Source organism: Schistocerca nitens, chromosome 3, assembly GCF_023898315.1.
Source record: "Schistocerca nitens isolate TAMUIC-IGC-003100 chromosome 3, iqSchNite1.1, whole genome shotgun sequence".
Lineage (NCBI taxonomy): Eukaryota > Metazoa > Arthropoda > Insecta > Orthoptera > Acrididae > Schistocerca > Schistocerca nitens.
In genome coordinates, this window is record NC_064616.1 from 299,567,189 (window position 1) to 299,585,488 (window position 18,300).

The 18,300-nt window shown below is 42.5% G+C and overlaps 1 protein-coding gene across 1 annotated transcript in view; it reads right to left on the reverse strand.

Moving 5' to 3' along the window:
- The window catches only part of LOC126249197 (agrin-like), a 117,073-nt gene extending 99,650 nt beyond the window's left edge, over positions 1–17,423 (reverse strand). Inside the window, exons 1-2 of the mRNA XM_049950851.1 lie at positions 17,369–17,423; positions 14,720–14,941 (exon numbers count right to left, since the gene is read on the reverse strand). Of these exons, the coding sequence (XP_049806808.1) occupies positions 14,720–14,941; positions 17,369–17,423 (277 nt within the window). The remainder of the gene's footprint in view (positions 1–14,719; positions 14,942–17,368) is intronic.
- Between the last annotated feature and the right edge of the window lie 877 nt (positions 17,424–18,300).

Here is an 18,300-nt window from a genome sequence, read left to right on the forward strand (position 1 = left end):
GTTTGCATACCAAATCTGGGTTGGTGCACCAGTTGTCAAGATAAATTGCAGTGACATTCCCCGAGTATATCACGTTGCGGCTCCTGAACAATTCGAGAGGTTATTGTTTCTTCTGTATAGTGGCTACGGTAATTAGTGACCTTTCCAGTGCAAAAAATAAAGTACCGTACACACTGCTTTCACAGAGTTCATAAAATTTGATGTCGAATCTGCTGCGCTTTTGTGGAATAAAATACCTCCTTTGAAGCCTTTCCGGGGCATCAACGATACTTAAACGGTGATGTTCCTATCTGATATGTGTATTAATCTGAACTAACGCCGCAGCTGTTTCCACAATCGGATAAATTTAAGTTTACTGCAGTAAGTGCGTAATGGATAATACGAGGTACTGTCAGCAATGTGTAGGAATTTCAGTAGAAGATGAAATCATTTTTGACTCGTCAGTTTCCTGAATAAACGTGTGTGAAGTGATTCTTCTTTGAAAAGTATATCTTGTGTTTTGGTTTGTGAAGAACTCTTGAAGTATGGGCATATAAGTGTTTTTACCTCATCCCTTGTAGTGTCCTGCCAACTGCGATCTCTGCAGCGTGCTGCTAAATTGTGATGAGAAGCTACGAACTTTCATGCGTACAAGTTCATCTGTTCAGCTATTATTTTGCGCAAAAGCATCATCCACGAAACACAAAAAACAATTCATCTCATCATATATTTTTAGAGGTCCAATTGTAAAATTGCTACCACTGAACAGATAGTGATCAGCAACTGAACTAGCAAGCACTAATGCTGCACTAGTGCCTCGTTGTCGGATGTCTCTGAACCAAAGTCACTTTCACTAGCATCAACATCCGTGTCTTGAAAACTTCCAGATTTGTCACTGAAATTTTCGTCACTCTTTAAAATCAGCTGCTCTGACTCTAAATCAGATAAACGATTTTCGCTATATCAAAAGATCACTCACAAACGCGGTGGTAAAAACAGACGAAAAAGGCCCGCTCTTGCGGATATTTCACAGGACGCATACTGTCGACGCGCGCTCTACTGGAAAATGTTATAATTAGCCCAGAATACGCTGTGCAACGTAGCGGCTGAAGCTCAACTAATACCGCAACTTCAACGGCTGACCGATAACTCGTGATTCCCATTAGCTAACAGCCACAGAACACAGCGGCCGGAGGTATCGGCGCAACTCACTCGCAATTACCGGAGCGTGGACGGATATATCCGTCATGCCCACTTAAGGGTTAATCACGCGGTCCAAGAAGGATAAAAACCGCCTAAGCATTTTGGTGTTGTTGTAGTCCATAGTACGACCTGTCTTTACACTATGGCCGGCGACGGCTGATTTGACGGTCTGACATGATTCCGTCTATGTTCATGGTACCTCTTGTCTACTGTGCACATAGTTTCTCCGGTGTATTCTTTTTGCCACCGGAAAGGGTTTTGATAGACGCCTGCTTTGTGAAGGCCTGGATCGTTCTTAACTGAGCCTAATAGTGTCGATATTTCACGGGGTGGACAAAATACACATAATAACATTATGCGACACCGAAACCCCCCTAATTTTCTGGAAGTATCGACAATAAACGGGATTCACGCTATTGAATTGCGCCCTTTTTTCCTGCTGTTGTCTCCGTACAGCCTTTCTAAATAGACGTCTCATCTGTTTGCCTCTGTGCCCATTTCGTAAAACTGTCGTCTCGAGGTGCTTCAGCTCATTTGTAAGGCTGTCTTCATCACAGATGAATCATGCTGTGTGAACGCCTTCATCATGGGAGTTGTCGGGGCTACTGGAGGCATGCTAATACAGATGAGTATATGTTGGTTTCCTGTACATACTGTGTCCCAGCTGCCCATCTCTTTTCGTTTCACTAGGACGTCAAGAAATTTGCTTTATCTTCGTGGTAAACGGTATACTGGAGTGCAGCAAATTCAGGTGATTGAGAAATTCAGTGAAGTCTACACCCGGAAGCGATAGCAAGGACACTGGAGACAAGAGTTTGGAGCCGAGGGCCACTACCTCCCTCGAACACCACCACCGTGGAAACCACTTAGAAAGTAATAGGAGCGGAGAGGTGGAACGCTTACGGCCAACATATATAGGACGCTGACAGGAACAGAGAAGTATTCATCAGGGATGACCTGAAAACGACATCAGGGCACCCAAGAATTCTTAAATCTAGGAATACGCATTGAAGGCGTCATATCTGAAACTTCATCTGCTAATATTAGTTTTCCTCAAGGCGTCGCGAGTTCTCTCAACCTTTAGCGCAATGTTTCAGTAACTTGGGGGGCAGATTGGGCTGCGATTCTAACCGTTCTCTTCCATGGTGCGAACATGTAGCTTTCTTGGAATATATCCAAGAGCTCTCAAGACTAGCGCTTGTGTCAAATATTTTGACTACTTCCTGTGTGAAATTTCAGATATCCTACATGCCCTGTTTGTGTCTGGATTTTACCGTATTTCTAAAAATTTTATCGCTTTCTCATATTTTTCCACATTCTATATGTAAATGCACATACGCTCATATTGCCTACGTTACCATGTGTGGCTTGTTGTTTCATTTCTTACCATCCAGCTGTGATTCTAAGTCCCAACACAGCCATACTATACTTCACTTAAATGTCTATCCACATACCAATAACTGTCAAAGTCAGCATTAAAAATATGTGCGAGCAGGCATTTTTATGGGGCTAGTGTGTTGACTTTGTGCTGTTAGAAACACATACAAATAAATCAGTTAAGCTATTTTATGTGTTGGTTTCCCATGGGGGCCCCAACTGTCCAGAGAAGGTTTGGATAGGGGTTCATAAGTTGTCTGAAGGTGGATCCGCTACTAATACTCAGAATATTTTTTTGGCATGGACCCACCGACATTAAGTCTGGTGTGATGTTCGATTGGGATCCACTAGAACTATGCTTGAAAAACTGTCTGGCATGAACCGACCATTGTCAAGTCTGGGAAAATATCCAATGGTGGGTCCATTAGCATTACGCCCAGGACGGTGTCTGGGATGGTTCTACGTATGTTGTATCTAGGATAGAGGTGAAATATGGATCCACACGTGTTAAGTATATGGTAGCATCCTCCTGCGTCGGGTCTCAGGTAGTGTCCAGAAGTGGATCCCCAGATATATGTACTCGTATGATCCAGGGTAGCATCCGAAGGTGGATCCACCACAGTATGCTCAGGTGTAGAATCACAGGGAGTGCGAGTCCTATAGGAAATGGACACATAGAATACTGTAACTGATCTAAGTGTGCATGTTTACAACACAGTAACATCAACACTTTACCCTCACAGCAATCCATGTACGTCTGTGTGCTTTAGCGCTGGTTTTGGAAGTTAATGTTATGTGGACTGACATTTGTAAGAAGTAAATACTGGAATTGGGTTGGGTCTCCATATCACAGCTGGATGGTAGAAACAGCAACCCTCAATAGCTAATGTAACCCCAATAAGAGTATATACATACTTGCACACTTAATATAGAATGTTGTAAGATATGTACAAGTAAGGAATTGTGGAGAAGAATAAAAAAACTGAAAAATTAAAAAAGTGGAAAAACATTGAAAAACGGTAAAAAGTGTAAAAAATATAGTAAAATCATTCTCGAAATAGTCATGCAGGATATCTGTATTTATACAAACCAAACATCATCATCATCTGTATTTATACAAAGGAAGTAGTCTAAATTTGTGACTTAAGCCATAGATCAATATGTCTGTACATCTCTTGGATACTTTCTACAAGGCTACAGGTGTCTCTGATGAATGATAACTATTAGAATCATAGCAGCATCTACTCTCATAATGACTGAGCGTTATGCACTTATGGTAAGAGAGCTGGCTGACCTACTGGCAAAAATATTCATTTCTTTGGTTATGCGAAGGGAGGGAGAGACATAACACACATTCACTTAGAAATAAAAAAGCATTATGCAGATGGAGTAACTGGAATATGCGGTAGAGAGGGGCTGTAAGTTCTTTATATGTCAACTAGATATAAGTGAGCGATTGACACAATACATTCCTTAATACTGGAGAGGCGGCGCATTCTAGAGAAACATGGCGATACGACAAAACTTTCATCCTCCCTATAGATCAGTGTTTGCGAGGAGACTGTAACGTTTTTATTTGGGTTCTGAATGCTGTGCTCCTCTCGCAATACATGTGAGTTGCAGGCCATATCTACTTGGAATAATCAAATATTTGGGTGAGATGTAAAGTGGTATGATTACATAAACAATAAGCGAGATACATGGAGAATATATTAACGCTACACAAGACGCTTGCCGGTAGATGATTAAAGGGCTCTGTGCACGAGATGGGTTGCACACATTTTATTTACATGACATAGATTATCACCTAATGTTGTTGCCTGGCGTTTGCCTAACTTTTTAACCACTTTTCTTACATTGAACAAATTTCCAGTTGTTCTCTCCAGCGGTATCAGTTGTGGGAATCATACTGCTTTCGACATATATCAAACTGACTGATTTGGAGGAGAGTTAACGTGTTGGAGAGGAAGAAGTCTGGAGATGCTGTCAGCTCGATTTCTGATTCACATCTCATCTCCATGATGTCGAAGCTTAGATGTGGGTCCACTGATTCGTCAGGGCGATCTGTCATCGTTATGTGCCAGCCTGCAAGCTTCTGTCGTAGTCCCATGGGTTTAACATTTGACGGTTATTCATACCGATTTTTTCAAACAAGCAGATTCTCTCTTATTATAAAGTGAATCTACATGACGTAAATTGATTTGCCTTCATCAGTATTCATTTTGGTGCGTTGAGTAACACTATCCACATAAAAAAGTCACATCAACCTCGTCTTTGGGCCTCGGGTGTCCACTCTCAGCAAATAAACCAAATTGTGTAATTGGATTGCATTATTCCCACACTTAAAGAATATGACCGAAAGTGCTACCATCTTGGGTCTTTACTCAGAGAATTTTGCCACCAACATGAATAATAGGCTGAACTGTTTTTGACTGCTACTGGTCTAATGCAAAATACTGTATGTCTGTATTTAAGTTATTTAACGTGGAATCTACAGTACAAACATATGCTGTTCGTGTTCTCGTATAAAACATCACAGAAAGATTTATTAACACTGGTCACAGAGTGTTATTTGTAAAAACATTTAGGTTTTTATCATACCTAAAAAAATTACTAGAGGCTAGTAGCATTTTGGTATTGCCATGCGTCTTCAGGTCCAGATGGCGCACAGATGTCTGTGGGTGGACTGCATGCGATAGCCATTGCCCACCGCTACTCGACGCTGCTCAGCCCAAGGTGATGACTCGATGGCAGGGTAAAAGATAGTTGTCACTTCCTTCCATTACTATTAATGTTATTATGGAAGTGGTGCGTACCATAATAGCTACCGGATGAGCGATTTCCATTGCCTACATAAGACATTGATGGCTTCCGCAGTAGTGAAATCCAGCAAAAGGCACATGACTAAACTATGATACGAAATCCCTTACCAGAGTCCTCGGCAGCATCTAATATATGGGTAATACTCCGCAGATGTCAGTCGACAATTGTAGCAAGTTTCAAAGACTCAGAAAGTTAATCGTCAGTGGATGCACCGTCCACATTATGGGACAGTGCATGTACCTGCTCTGAAACATAATCCCAATTTAAAAAGACCAGCGGAGTTGGTGTAAGACATCCTTTGCCTATGTACAGCCGTGAAGTGTACATAGGCCTGCCTGAATCCACATGACTGGAGCTAGTCATGCTCAATTTTTGTTGGTTGAAATAAACGGAGGAATATGTTTTTTTTATTATAAATAAGAGTCGTTTCAGTATGAAAACTTATTACAAGTTGAGACCTGTTAGTAGGAAAATCTGCAGCGCCGAAAGAATCAGCATAGATGAAACGCCACAACGGAAATGGTTATTCATCAAGACTAGCAAAGTCTATGATTTCAAGCTATTGATCCTATAGCTATGCACTTAAGGTTATTTTTCCCATGTTCGTGTATGTATGCATTTGAGGCTATTTTTCCCACGTTCGTGTATGTTCGCTATAGCTCCAATTTAACGATTAATTTCTTATTCCTCTTCGTCTTGTTGTGTATCAAATGTGATGGGTGTGTGCAGACTTGAGGTAGCACGTGCAACTGCCGAATTACGACCTCACGTGATGATGACCACAGTTTCAGTGCCCCAGCCTAGTCTCCACTGTACTTGAAAATGCCACTACAGCCCAGTCCTCCATCATCATTGTCGTATGGCTGATGATACAGGAGAGTTTCCCATAACAGCAGCTTCCTGGAGGATTTTCCAACAATCATTGACCTTCATTTCTCTACGTACTCTTGACGTAAATATTGTGATGATACATCAAGATAAGGGATACAAGTCATAGCGACAAACAACATTGTGATGATATGCTCATGGACTTATTCGGATACTGGTAATTTTGAAAGTGAAAGAAAAAACTGTAAAGTACTATTACTATAGACGTCTGCCTATGTCTTTTTTGTGCATTATACATATTCGTTTTTTCTTTCCTTGCAGATAAATTGTATGCTGTATGCTGATGGAGGCTTTTATCGGTATCTACTCCATCACTTGACCTTATGATGATGTTGATGATGATGGTGATGATGTGTTTTGTTGCCACAGCCCATTACATCAACGATATATTTGTCATACCAACAAACATCAGTACGTGTGGGACCGTCGTCATCATTTTGGTAAACGCTAAAGACACCAGCTCATTTGCCGACGCATCCGTGCTCTCTGTACCCTAGACCATCTCACAGTCGTCGCCCTCAGACGTCAATCCGGGCCAAGATGCACAACTACTGCAACCCGCTTTGTTACGAATCACCAAGTAAGAGCATTGTCCAAATCTGGGGGACAACGAGCGTTATATCACACGGCAGTTCAATCGCAGATTGGGATGGAACTTTTGTGAACAGTTTCATACAAAGCCCTATTTCTGAAAGACAGGAAAAAGGATTGGGGGAGGGGCTCAGAAGTGTACTTCACCTCTTTGTACACTCACATGTCTATGGTCCAGTTAATTGGGGATCCCAGTTTCATCACTCTTCCAGAATATATTGCCACTGCACACGCTTGCATTAACGTTGACAATATTGCTTCGCTATTGGCTCCAGGACCTACCAAATTCGAGACGTAGAATCAAGACTATTCGATTAGCATATACTGAATGGATGTTGATGTTACCAAGCCATAAGAATAAGACCATGATTACAATCTACAGAACAAAGAAGTCAAGCATAAAGTAATTGGAACCTTCTTCTTTCAATAATTAGCTTTTCAGCGCCCCAAAGCATGTAAATTTATTGTTATTTACTGAGGAGGAGAAGCAACACTACATGTAGATGAAGAACACGTCCCAACTACTTTCCACCCAAACGAGTAAAAAAATTTTCACGTTTTTTATGTCACAGACCGCTCAAGTAGTTTAGAAAAACATAGGATGTTGAAACGCATTTCACCGCTAGATTGTGCGAGCAACCGGTACATGTGGAAGTGCCTCGAAAAGTTCTGAAAGTCTAAGAACGCCCAGCACCAGCAGCGATGTCCCTTCGTTCTATATGCTGTCTACGAATGCTTCCCAGATGCTGTAGCTCATTGTAAAGGTGATCTCACTGCCTCTCATACTATCTTTAAAGAACGAAATGTATGGTATGCTGGAGCATGCCGGCCGGTGTGGCCGACCGGTTCTATGCCCTTCAGTCTGGAATCGCGCGACCGCTACAGTCGCAGGTTCGAATCCTGCCTCGGGCATGGATGTGTGTAATGTCCTTAGGTTAGTTAGGTTTAAGTAGCTCTAGGTTCTAGGGGACTGATGACTTCAGATGTTATGTCCCATAGTGCTCAGAGCCATTTGAACCATTCGATTGTCACATTTGTGTGCTGCAGTTTTATAGAAAACTGGAGACTCCAATTACGAGCACAGACCATTGTCGTCTAATGGGGAAATTCTGTGGCGTAGCTTACAATGCGTGAAACTTGAAGTACAAAGTGCCACAGCACATACCGATCTTCTTTGATAATTTGAATGGGAATGATGCCTTCTTTCTCGTGGAGCATTTGCGTGGTTTCGGTTTGAAGCGTGACAAGAAGAGTGTCATTTATGACACCATCAAAAAGTAAGTTTCATTCTCCAAGAGAACCAGAACGAAACTAGTACTTCTCTTTCTGGCTTCACAATGTTTCAAGCAAGTCTCTCTTGACATACTTGCAGAGACAGTGCATCAATGGGCTTGCATATCACCAGAGCTGCATATCACAGTGACGTGAACTTTGATCTTGTGTTGAAGAAAGGAATCCTGGACTGGATGGAGAGACTATGGCAAACCACATTCTCAAACATATCTGCTTTCTGCAGTAAACTCACAGGCACTGCCATAAAGGGTCTAAAGTATTAGCACTTGGTGAAACTTAAGCAAGAATTTTCCATTGCTGATTCAGTGTAATGCACAAGATTGTACTTGGTCAGTCATGTCCAATTGCTCGCAAATACGTTCAAGAAATTCCAGAGCGTGTGATTTGGAACATACGCCCTGGATCTTACCTTCTATTTCACCGTGCCAGGGCTGTCATGGGAATCAATGTTAAGAACAACACGTATCAGCTTCAAATTTTTGATCGATGTTGACATGCTGGTCTTCTTCGAACACAGGATTCGAGCGGAACTTTGCCAGTGCATGCTCAGGTGTGCCAATGTCAATAGCGCATGAGTAAGTGAGGAGGAGTACAGGCCACCTAACGATTTAAGTAATTTCCTTTACTTGGGTGATGTAACCTATCTCTACAGGTAAGCCATGAAAAAACTTCCGGAGGGTGCCGGTTGATGTCATAAGAGGAAATAGCCAAACTAGAGGAAAATATCTGTGATGTGACAGATGATTCTGGTGACGGATGCTTTATGGAAGTAAAAGTGGCGTACTCCACACATTTATATGATACAATCACTGTCCTGAGTGCCTTGTCCTCCAAAATGCTTCTGTCGCGAAGTTGTTCGCATCACTGGAGAATAAGCAGAGATATATATTACACTACAGAAACCTCCATCAAGGTGTCCAGTTGGGGATGGGACCCGTTAGAATCGTCTGCAGCATCTCCTGTGAGCACCGTTACCTACTGAAAAAGTGCGTTGATATAAATACTGAATAGGGCTTTACTGACATGTAGCTTTGGAAAAGGTATTTGCAAATTAATGAACAATTACATTTTTGGAAAAACCGCGGAAAATGTTGATTAGGATTTCGTAATGAATTTATTTTACAGGTGAGGCGTCAGTTTGGAGCAACAGATAACATCTTGAGGCAAATTTTTAACATCATCGCCGTTTTCATTCAAGGAATGGTAGCTGTGGAGATGGCGTTGGTATCAATGCGGTTTACAAAGCCTGCACCAATTCCTCTATGAGCTTGTGAAGTTCTAACCGTCACCGATCCCACGTTATTTTATATGGATACTGACAGTTTGACCTACTGGGTGAAAGGTTGCGATCCATATGAAGTAATTAGGTACAATCACGGAGAATTCGACATGTCTGTAAATGCACTCTGATAACTCAGAAATAACACCACTAAACAAGAAGGTTATCCAACTGATGAAGGATAAGGTGAATGGTACACACATTGTGATGTTTGTGGGACTCATGTCGAAAATGTGTGCATACCACATACATACAAGTGCTGCCCAGTGATAGGCTAATGGTGTGCGTAGTGTTGCTTCAATGGCTCATACAATGGAGAATTAGAAGAGGTGTTTACTTGAGGGCATTCGTGCTGCTCCACATGTGGTGCGCCAGGCAGCCTTTCCATTGCAATGCCATGAGGTACACACTGCCCTGCAGCTGAAGGTAAGGCCGGCACATAATGGCGGCAAATAGTTCATCTGTGGGGGCAGGATTCGTACCCTCCTGTTCTCACATTAATGATCGAGTGGTTTGGTATGTGGATGTGCTTTCGTTAGTCAACACTGGATGTGTGTGCGGAATAGGTACATGAACCGCTTGGCATAGTTGTCTGTATGAGTACATGTTAATGACTGCACGTCATGTCTATGTGGAAATTTTGTACACACTATGTCGGCTTGTAAAGGTTGTATATATTTGTGTGTATGTGTGGTTTCCAACACCCACTGCTACCAGTGCTCATTTCCTATATATATAGAAAACATATAGAGACTGATCACTGATTAAATGTAAATACTGTAAATAGAATGATCAAAACTGCAATGTATATACTGTACATAGGAGGGAAGAACGAAAATGATTAAAAATGGCGAAATTCTATATACAAAGGAAAACAACAAATTCTATGGGGAACGCAATAAATAAATTTTTAATGTAGTTGATAGTATTAATAGTGAATATAAGCCCTCATAAGAAAGTAATAGCTTTGTAAATCAGCCAATGTATAAATGTCACAACAAATATTTTTCCAAATTTTTGTGTGTCTGATACAAATAGCTCGTTCGCTAAAAAGAGAAATTGTAAGAAATCACTTAATTAGTGATCTATTTTTCTTTACAGACAGTGTCGTATTTGGAAATGGTCTTTCCTTACGGTTTTCTTGTTGTTTCATTTACAGGATGTTTCAGATAAGGTGGTTTTCCCTGTAATTTACAAAATAATACGTGAAAGAAACGTCAGTTTAGGAAGGTAAACATAGGTACGTCACTCTTTCTGCGGAGATACGAACACAGATTGTGTAGTCAGTTTTCCAGAGAGCTGCAACAACGAACAGTAATTTTTTTAACAGAATATTTCGTTTCCTTATCACATAGCTGATATAATTAAGCTATCTCTGCACAAATCAATTCTCGTAAAATTTAGATCTACTTCATTTATGGAGCTGGAAACGTTCAAAGTTTTAGCAGTAGGTGAAACATGCTGTATATACACTGAAGCCCCAAAGAAACTGGTATAGACATGCGTAATCAAATACAAAGATATGTAAACAGACAAAATAATACGCCGTGATAGACAATGCCTATATAAGACAGCATGTGTCTGGCGCAGTTGCTAGATCGGTTACCGCTGCTACAATGGCAGGTTATTAAGATTTAAGAGAGTTTGAACGTGGCGTTGTAGTCGACGCTCGAGCAATGGGGCACAGCATATAAGTGGTGGCGATGAAGTGGGGATTTTCCAGTACGATCTTTTCACGAGTGTACTGTGAATATCGGGAAACCGATAAAACATCAAATCTCCGACATCGCTGCGGCCGTAAAAATATCCTGTAAGAACGGGACCAACGTTGACTGAAGAGAATCGTTGAGCGTGGCAGAAGTGCAACCCTTCCCCATATTGCTGTAGATTTCAGTGCTGGGCCATCAACAGGTGTCAACGTGCAACCATTCAACGAAACATCATCGATATTGGCTTTGGGAGCCGAAGGTCCACTCCTGTACCCTTGATGATTGCACGACACAAAGCTTTACGTCTCACCTTGGCCGTCAGTACCGACATTGGACTGTTGAGGAATGGAAACATCTTGTCTGGGCGGACGAGTCCCGTTTCAAATTGTGTCGAGCGGATGGACAACCTCATGAATCCATGGACCTTGCAGGTCAACAGGGGACTGTTCAAGCTAGTGGAGGCTCTGTAACGGTGTGGGGAGTGTGCAGTTGGAGTGACATTGGACCCACGATATGTTTAGCTACGACTCTGACAGGTGGCACGTACGTAAGCATCCTGTCTGATCACCTGCATCCAATCATGTCCATTGTGCTTCCCGACGGACTTGCGCAATTCCAGCTGGACAATTCGACATCCCACACGTCCGGAATTGCTACAGAGTGGTTCCTGGAATGCTCTTGTGAATTTAAACACTTCCGCTGGCCACCAAACTCCCAAGACACGAACATGATTGAGCATATTTGGGATGCCTTGCACCGTACTGTTCAGAAGAGATCTCCAACTCCTCGTACTGGTACGGATTTACGGACAGCCCTGCCGGATTCATGATGTCACTTCCCTCCAGCATTACTTCAGACGTAAGTCGAGTCCATGCCACATCGTGTTGCGGCACTTATGCGTGCTCGCTGGGGCCTTACACGATATTAGGCAGGTGTAACAGTTTCTTCGGCTCTTCAGTGTAGTTCTCTTAGTTCAGAAGGATGTTCTGGTTGCAATATATTAAGAGATATTTTCAAACGAGTGTACATTTTCCTTAATGCACAACTAAGTTTTCTTCTTTCACCTGCAGGTGACCCGCTAGTGACAGGGAGCAACAGCTTTCCACAATGTGCCGTTTATAGTCATTTTCGGTTACATGGTGGTATTCTTACTGTACCTTATAGAAGGTTGTTTGGAATGCAAAAATAAACAATGATCAGTCAGCCACGGGTACGGACATCGAATAAACATGTATCTATTTATGTCACAGGACACAAAATCCCCATCGAGGAGGTATCGAGGAAGCATGTCGCTCAGTGACAACAACTTTATATCTGGGTCACGTGTACTTCAGAAGGCCTACTGAATAGTACATACAGGAATGTTGGTACTCATTTGAACATCTCACTTAAATGAACATTCCACTACTTGAACATCCATTTGAACACAGCCAATTTTGAACGTTTCTTCCTCCCTAAGTAAAACTGATAGAAATTTGGTTGAAATTGATTTGCACGCAGTTAATATAAATACGTGAGATACGTGATAGAAACAAGATATGTTCTGTTTAAAATATTATAATTCTTTCTGTAACACAGGGAAATAATTGAATAAACTCTGAAGAAAGAACAAAGTTTCATGCATTTAGCTATCTATAGAAATACTCCGTTCACTTATTCTTTTGTAAATTATGGACAACATATTACCTGACGCTTCCTTATAAAAGAACAACAAAAATACTAAGTAAAAGTTATTTCTTAATTCGCTATTATCTACACGGAAAAATACAACCGTAATTACACCGTTGCGCGTCTTTGAATTACGGTAAAGGCATTCAAAATAGCAGCAGCTCACACATAGTAAACATCACGCCTAAAAAAGTCATAATAGACTAAAATCCAACTTGATAATGAAAATTACTTTCCTAACGGTATTGAAATTAAAACTGATTGCATATTTTTAGATTTCCATAAGGCCACTGACGTCGCACCTCACAAGCGACTTCGAATAAAATTGCTAGCCTATGGATAATCGTCTCAAATGTGCTACTCGATCTGTGATTTTATGTTGGAAACGTGACAGTTCATTGTAAATGACAGAATGGCATCGAGTAAAACTAAATATCATCCGGCGTTCTTTAAGGAAGGGAGACAATCTCAGTAGCGCGCCTAGATTATTTGCAGATGATCCTCTCATTTACCGCCGGCCAGAGTGGCCGTGCGGTTCTAGGCGCTACAGTCTGGAGCCGAGCGACCGCCACGGTCGCAGGTTCGAATCCTGTCTCGGGCATGGATGTATGTGATGTCCTTAGGTTAGTTAGGTTTAAGTAGTTCTCAGTTCTAGGCGACTGATGACCTCAGAAGTTAAGTCGCATAGTGCTCAGAGCCATTTGAATCATTTGAACCTTTCATTTACCGTCTTATAAAGTCATCGGATGATCAAAACATATTTCAACACGATTTGCACAAGATATCTTTATGGTGCGAAATGTGGCAATCGACTATAAGTAATGTAAAGTGTGAAGTACCAAAACGGATCGACTAAATTTCGGTTACGCGATAAATCACACAAATCTAAAAGCTGTAAATTCAACTAAACATTAAAGCATTACAGTTACTTATAACTTACGTTTGAAGGTTCACGTAGATAATGTTGTAGGTAAAGCAAACCAAACGCTACGATCTGTATAGAGAACACAGAAAAAAGGCAAAAGGTCTACAAAAGAGGCTAGGTACACAAAGCTTGTACGTCCTCTTGTACAGTATTGCTGTGCGGTGCTGGATTCGCATTATACAAGATGAACGGAGGGCATCGAAAAAATTCAAAGAAGGGCAGCTCGTTTTGTATTGTCGCGAAATAGGGAGAGTGCGCCCCGGACATCTTACATAAATTGTGGTGGAAGTCATTAAAACAAAGGCGTTAGTCGTTGCGACAGGAACTTCTCCTCAAATTTTGATCACCAACTTTCTCCTTACAGTGTGAAAATAGCTTTTTGGCGCCCATTTCATAGGGAGGAACGACCGTGATAATAAAATTAAAGAAATCAGAGCTCGTATAGAAAGATTTAGGTGTTTATTCTTCCCGCGCGTTGATTGAGGGCGGAACGGTAGAAATATAACTTGAAGATGGTTCGATGAACCAAAAAATGTTCAAATGTGTGTGAAATCTTATGGGACTTAACTGCTAAGGTCATCAGCCCCTAAGCTTACACACTACTTAACATAAATTATCCTAAAGACAAACACACCCATGCCCGAGGGAGGACTCGAACCTCCGCCGGGACCAGCCGCACTGTCCATGACTGCAGCGCCTCAGACCGCTCAGCTAATCCCGCGCGGCTGTGATGAACCTTTCGTCAGACTTTTAATTCTGAATTAAAGAGTAATCGAGTAGTGTAGATGTATATGCAGACATAAATAAAGGGAAATATTGACGACCAGCCGCAAATCTAGTAATGTTAGAGACAAACTACTGTTTTAAAGGTATCACTCTGTTACTAACCACTTCTAATCGTAAAATAATTTAGCAAAGTTTCCTTTCCAGCTCAGAAAATAAAGTTTGGATAGCAGTGCAGGCAAACTGAATGAGTCTACTGACCACATGTGCCACGGTGTCGCAGATAGAGGTCGTCGAGGCCTTGTCGGCAGGCGGCGGCGCGCAGCTGGCACTCGGAGCCGTAGTCGCGGCCGTCCGAGCCGCAGACGGGGCCGCGCGAGTCGTGGTGAGCCGGGCAGGGCAGGCACACGCACGACGCCACCTCCGACTCCATCTGGCACTGCGCCCACGGCCCGCACTCCAGCCGCAGGCAGGGGTCCACCGCTGCGGCACACGACAGCTGCTCAAAGTCTGCCTCAGCGGGCGACACAAATTTTGTTCACTATAAAGTAAGACGGAAGAAGGCGCAAAGGAGCCACTCCACAACGTAATCGAGACAAGTAAGGTTAGAGCAAGGTCATAAGGGATGGGACAGACCCACCGCGTTTTAGGACTCGTGTTAGAAACTGATACATAAACTAAAAGAGCTTCATCGTCGATTCAAGAAAAGTCGAAATCTAGCTGACAAACGAAAGCTGAAACAAGAGAAAATGAGCGTAAGGAAAGCTATGACGAAAGTGTTTAGTGACATTGAAAGTCGAATTTTGGAAAGCGATCTGAGTAAAAATCCTGAGAGGTTTTGGTTTTGGTCTCATATAAAATTCGTAAGCGGTTCGAAATCCTCTATTCACTCATTCAGTGAGCATAGTAGCACTGTCTGGAACTGCGCGACCGATACGGGCATGGATGCGTGTGATGTCCTAAGGTTATTTAGGTCTGAGTAGTTGTAAGTTCTAGGGGACTGATGACCTCAGCAGTTAAGTCCCATAGTGCTCAGAGCCATTTGCACCATAATAGCACCGAAACGGAAGATATCAGAGAGAGGGCTGAAATACTGAATTTGGACTTCCGAAACAGTTTCGCCGCGCGGGATTATCCGAGCGGTCTTAGGCGCTGCAGTCATGGACTGTGCGGCTGGTTCCGGAGGAGGTTCGAGTCCTCCGTCGGGCATGGGTGTGTGTGTTTGTCCTTAGGGTAATTTAGGTTAAGTAGTGTGTAAGCTTAGGGACTGATGAGCTTCGCAGTTAAGTCCCATAAGATTTCACACACAATGACACAAACTGTTTAAAGGCGGAATATCGTAGCACCGTCCCTCCTTTAAATCATCGTACCAATGGTGCAATGTGTCACATACTGAGATAACAGACAGCGGAATAATAAAGCAAGTACAATCGCTTAGCGGTGGAAAGGCAGCAGAACCGGATGAGCTCCCTATAAGATTCTGCAAAGGTTATGCGAACGAACTTGGTCCCCTTCTGTCTATAGTTTATCGTAGGTTACTGTAATAACGCAGGGTACCTAGTGACTGTGAAAAAGCGCACGTCCTTGCCGTTTTCAAGAGGGGTCGTAGACCATATGCACATAAATGTAAGATTATTTCGTTGGTGTCAATCAGTTGTTGAATTATGGAATATCTTTTATGCTAAAGAATTATGACGTCTTTGGAGAACGAAAATCTCATCCACATGAATCAACATGAATTCCACAATCAGAAGTCTTGCGACAGTAAGTTCACTCTGTTTCTCCACGGGATCCACAGCGGCGTAGACAAGGGAGCTTGAGTTAACGTCGTGTTCCTTGATTTCAGGAAAGCATTTGAAACCGTCCCTCACTGCCGTTTAGAGACAATAATACGACCGTACCTAACATTGGACCAGATTTGAGGCTGGACAAGACTTCCTTGCAGACAGAACTCAACACGTCGCCTTTAACAGAACAAAATCGATAGATGTATAGATCACTTCCCGAATACCCCCAAGGAAGTGTGAAAGGACCATTGCTGTTCAGACTGCATATAAATGATCCAATAGGAAGCGTTCGAAGTTCTTTAACATTGTTCGCAGATGAAGCTGTTCTCTATAACAAAGTAGCAACGCCACAAGCCAGTGTCGATTTCGACAATGGCGTACAGAGGGTTGGCCAACGGCTTTACCACAGTGGTAACACCGGTTCCCGTCAGATCACCGAAGTTTATCGACGATAAAATATCTAGGACTAACCATACAGAGCGACCTAAAGTGGAATGACCACATAAAATAAATTGTAAGAAAAGCTGATCACGGGTCGAGGTTCAGAGAAAGACCTTTCCGGAAATGTAGTTCGTCAACGAAAGAAGTGGTTTACAAGACCCTAGTTCAAGAGATTCAAAGTATTGTTTATTACACTACGATCCTTACCATGTAGGACTGATAAAAGAGTTAGAGAATATCAAACGAAGAGCGATGCGTTTCGACACGTGTTCATTTAATTGTTACAAGAGTGCTACGGAGATGCTCAACATACTCTAGTGGCAGACGTTAGAAGAGAGGCGTTGCGCATCGTGGAAAGGTACACTACTGAAATTTCGAGCGAGCAGTTTCCGAGAAGAGTCGGAAACATAATAATTCACCCCGCATACTACTTACGACGTAGCCTCGAAGAGAAATACCGAGAAATAGGGCTTACTGACAATCTATTTTCACACTAGAGCTCTGCATTTCGATGTAAACAACCGCTCGAGCATTTCCCATTTCGTGCCGCTGCTCGACGGCTGGGAAAGGCCCACGCTGCTATACGGCTGTGGCCGTCTAATGCACCATGTGGCCGGTTGTCCTCCACCTCTCGGTTATCGGTTGGACTGCCGAGCACTGCCGGGCGCTCGAGCGTACTCACAATCTCGGCCGGTGACAGTACAACCGCCGCCGCGCTCTACAGTGCCGAATCGCATTAGAAACCGTGTGTAAACGCAGTTGACGACCTGGCTTTGAGCAACGCAGACAGCGTTATGGATAAAACTAGTATAGGTCGTAAACGTTCCATTCGTAAAACGAAGAGAAGTATTATGGAGAGAATTAGGAGCGGCTCATTAGTCGTGAAGAAGAAAGACATGTCGGAAGAGGAGGCGAAAAGTGAAACTTGGAAATCGTTTGCACTTGTAGTGGATCCTGTGACGCAGGCTCCTGCTGGTTTCGTGCAATGTACCACATGTGCTACCATACATTCGTAAAAGTCAAGCAAAACAGGTATGAATCGTAACTGCAAAAGTAAATGCGGAGCAGACGTCCACCGGCCACTTGCAGTACCAAGTAGCATAAAAAAAGTTGTTGATAGGTTGGTCGATATGAGTGGAATAGATTTGCTACCGTTAAATACTTGTAGTAAGATTGGCTTCAAGAATTATTCGCAGGAGCTCATCAATGTTGGCGCCACTTACGGCAAAGTCAGTATAGAAGATGTTCTTCCGCACCCAACCACTGTATCGCGGCATATTAAAGAAAAGGCAGAGAAAATACGGGCGACAATGGTGCCCAAGCTAATATGTGCCTTAAAGAACAAAATGTGCGCTTTAGACGCTGATATGTGGTCTGATAACTACAGGAAGATAAATTTTTTTACTGTGACGTCGCATTATGTGAATGATGAGTGGCAGCTAGAAACGCTTGTTTTGATAACAGCCGAGTTTCCGGACTACCTAAGACAGGAGAGAACATACGGCACGAAATCGAAGAGTGGATGCTTGAGTTAGGAATTAACAAGAATGATCTTACGAAATGTTACATTGTCACCGACCAAGGAGCTAGAAGGCACATCTTACGACCGTTTGC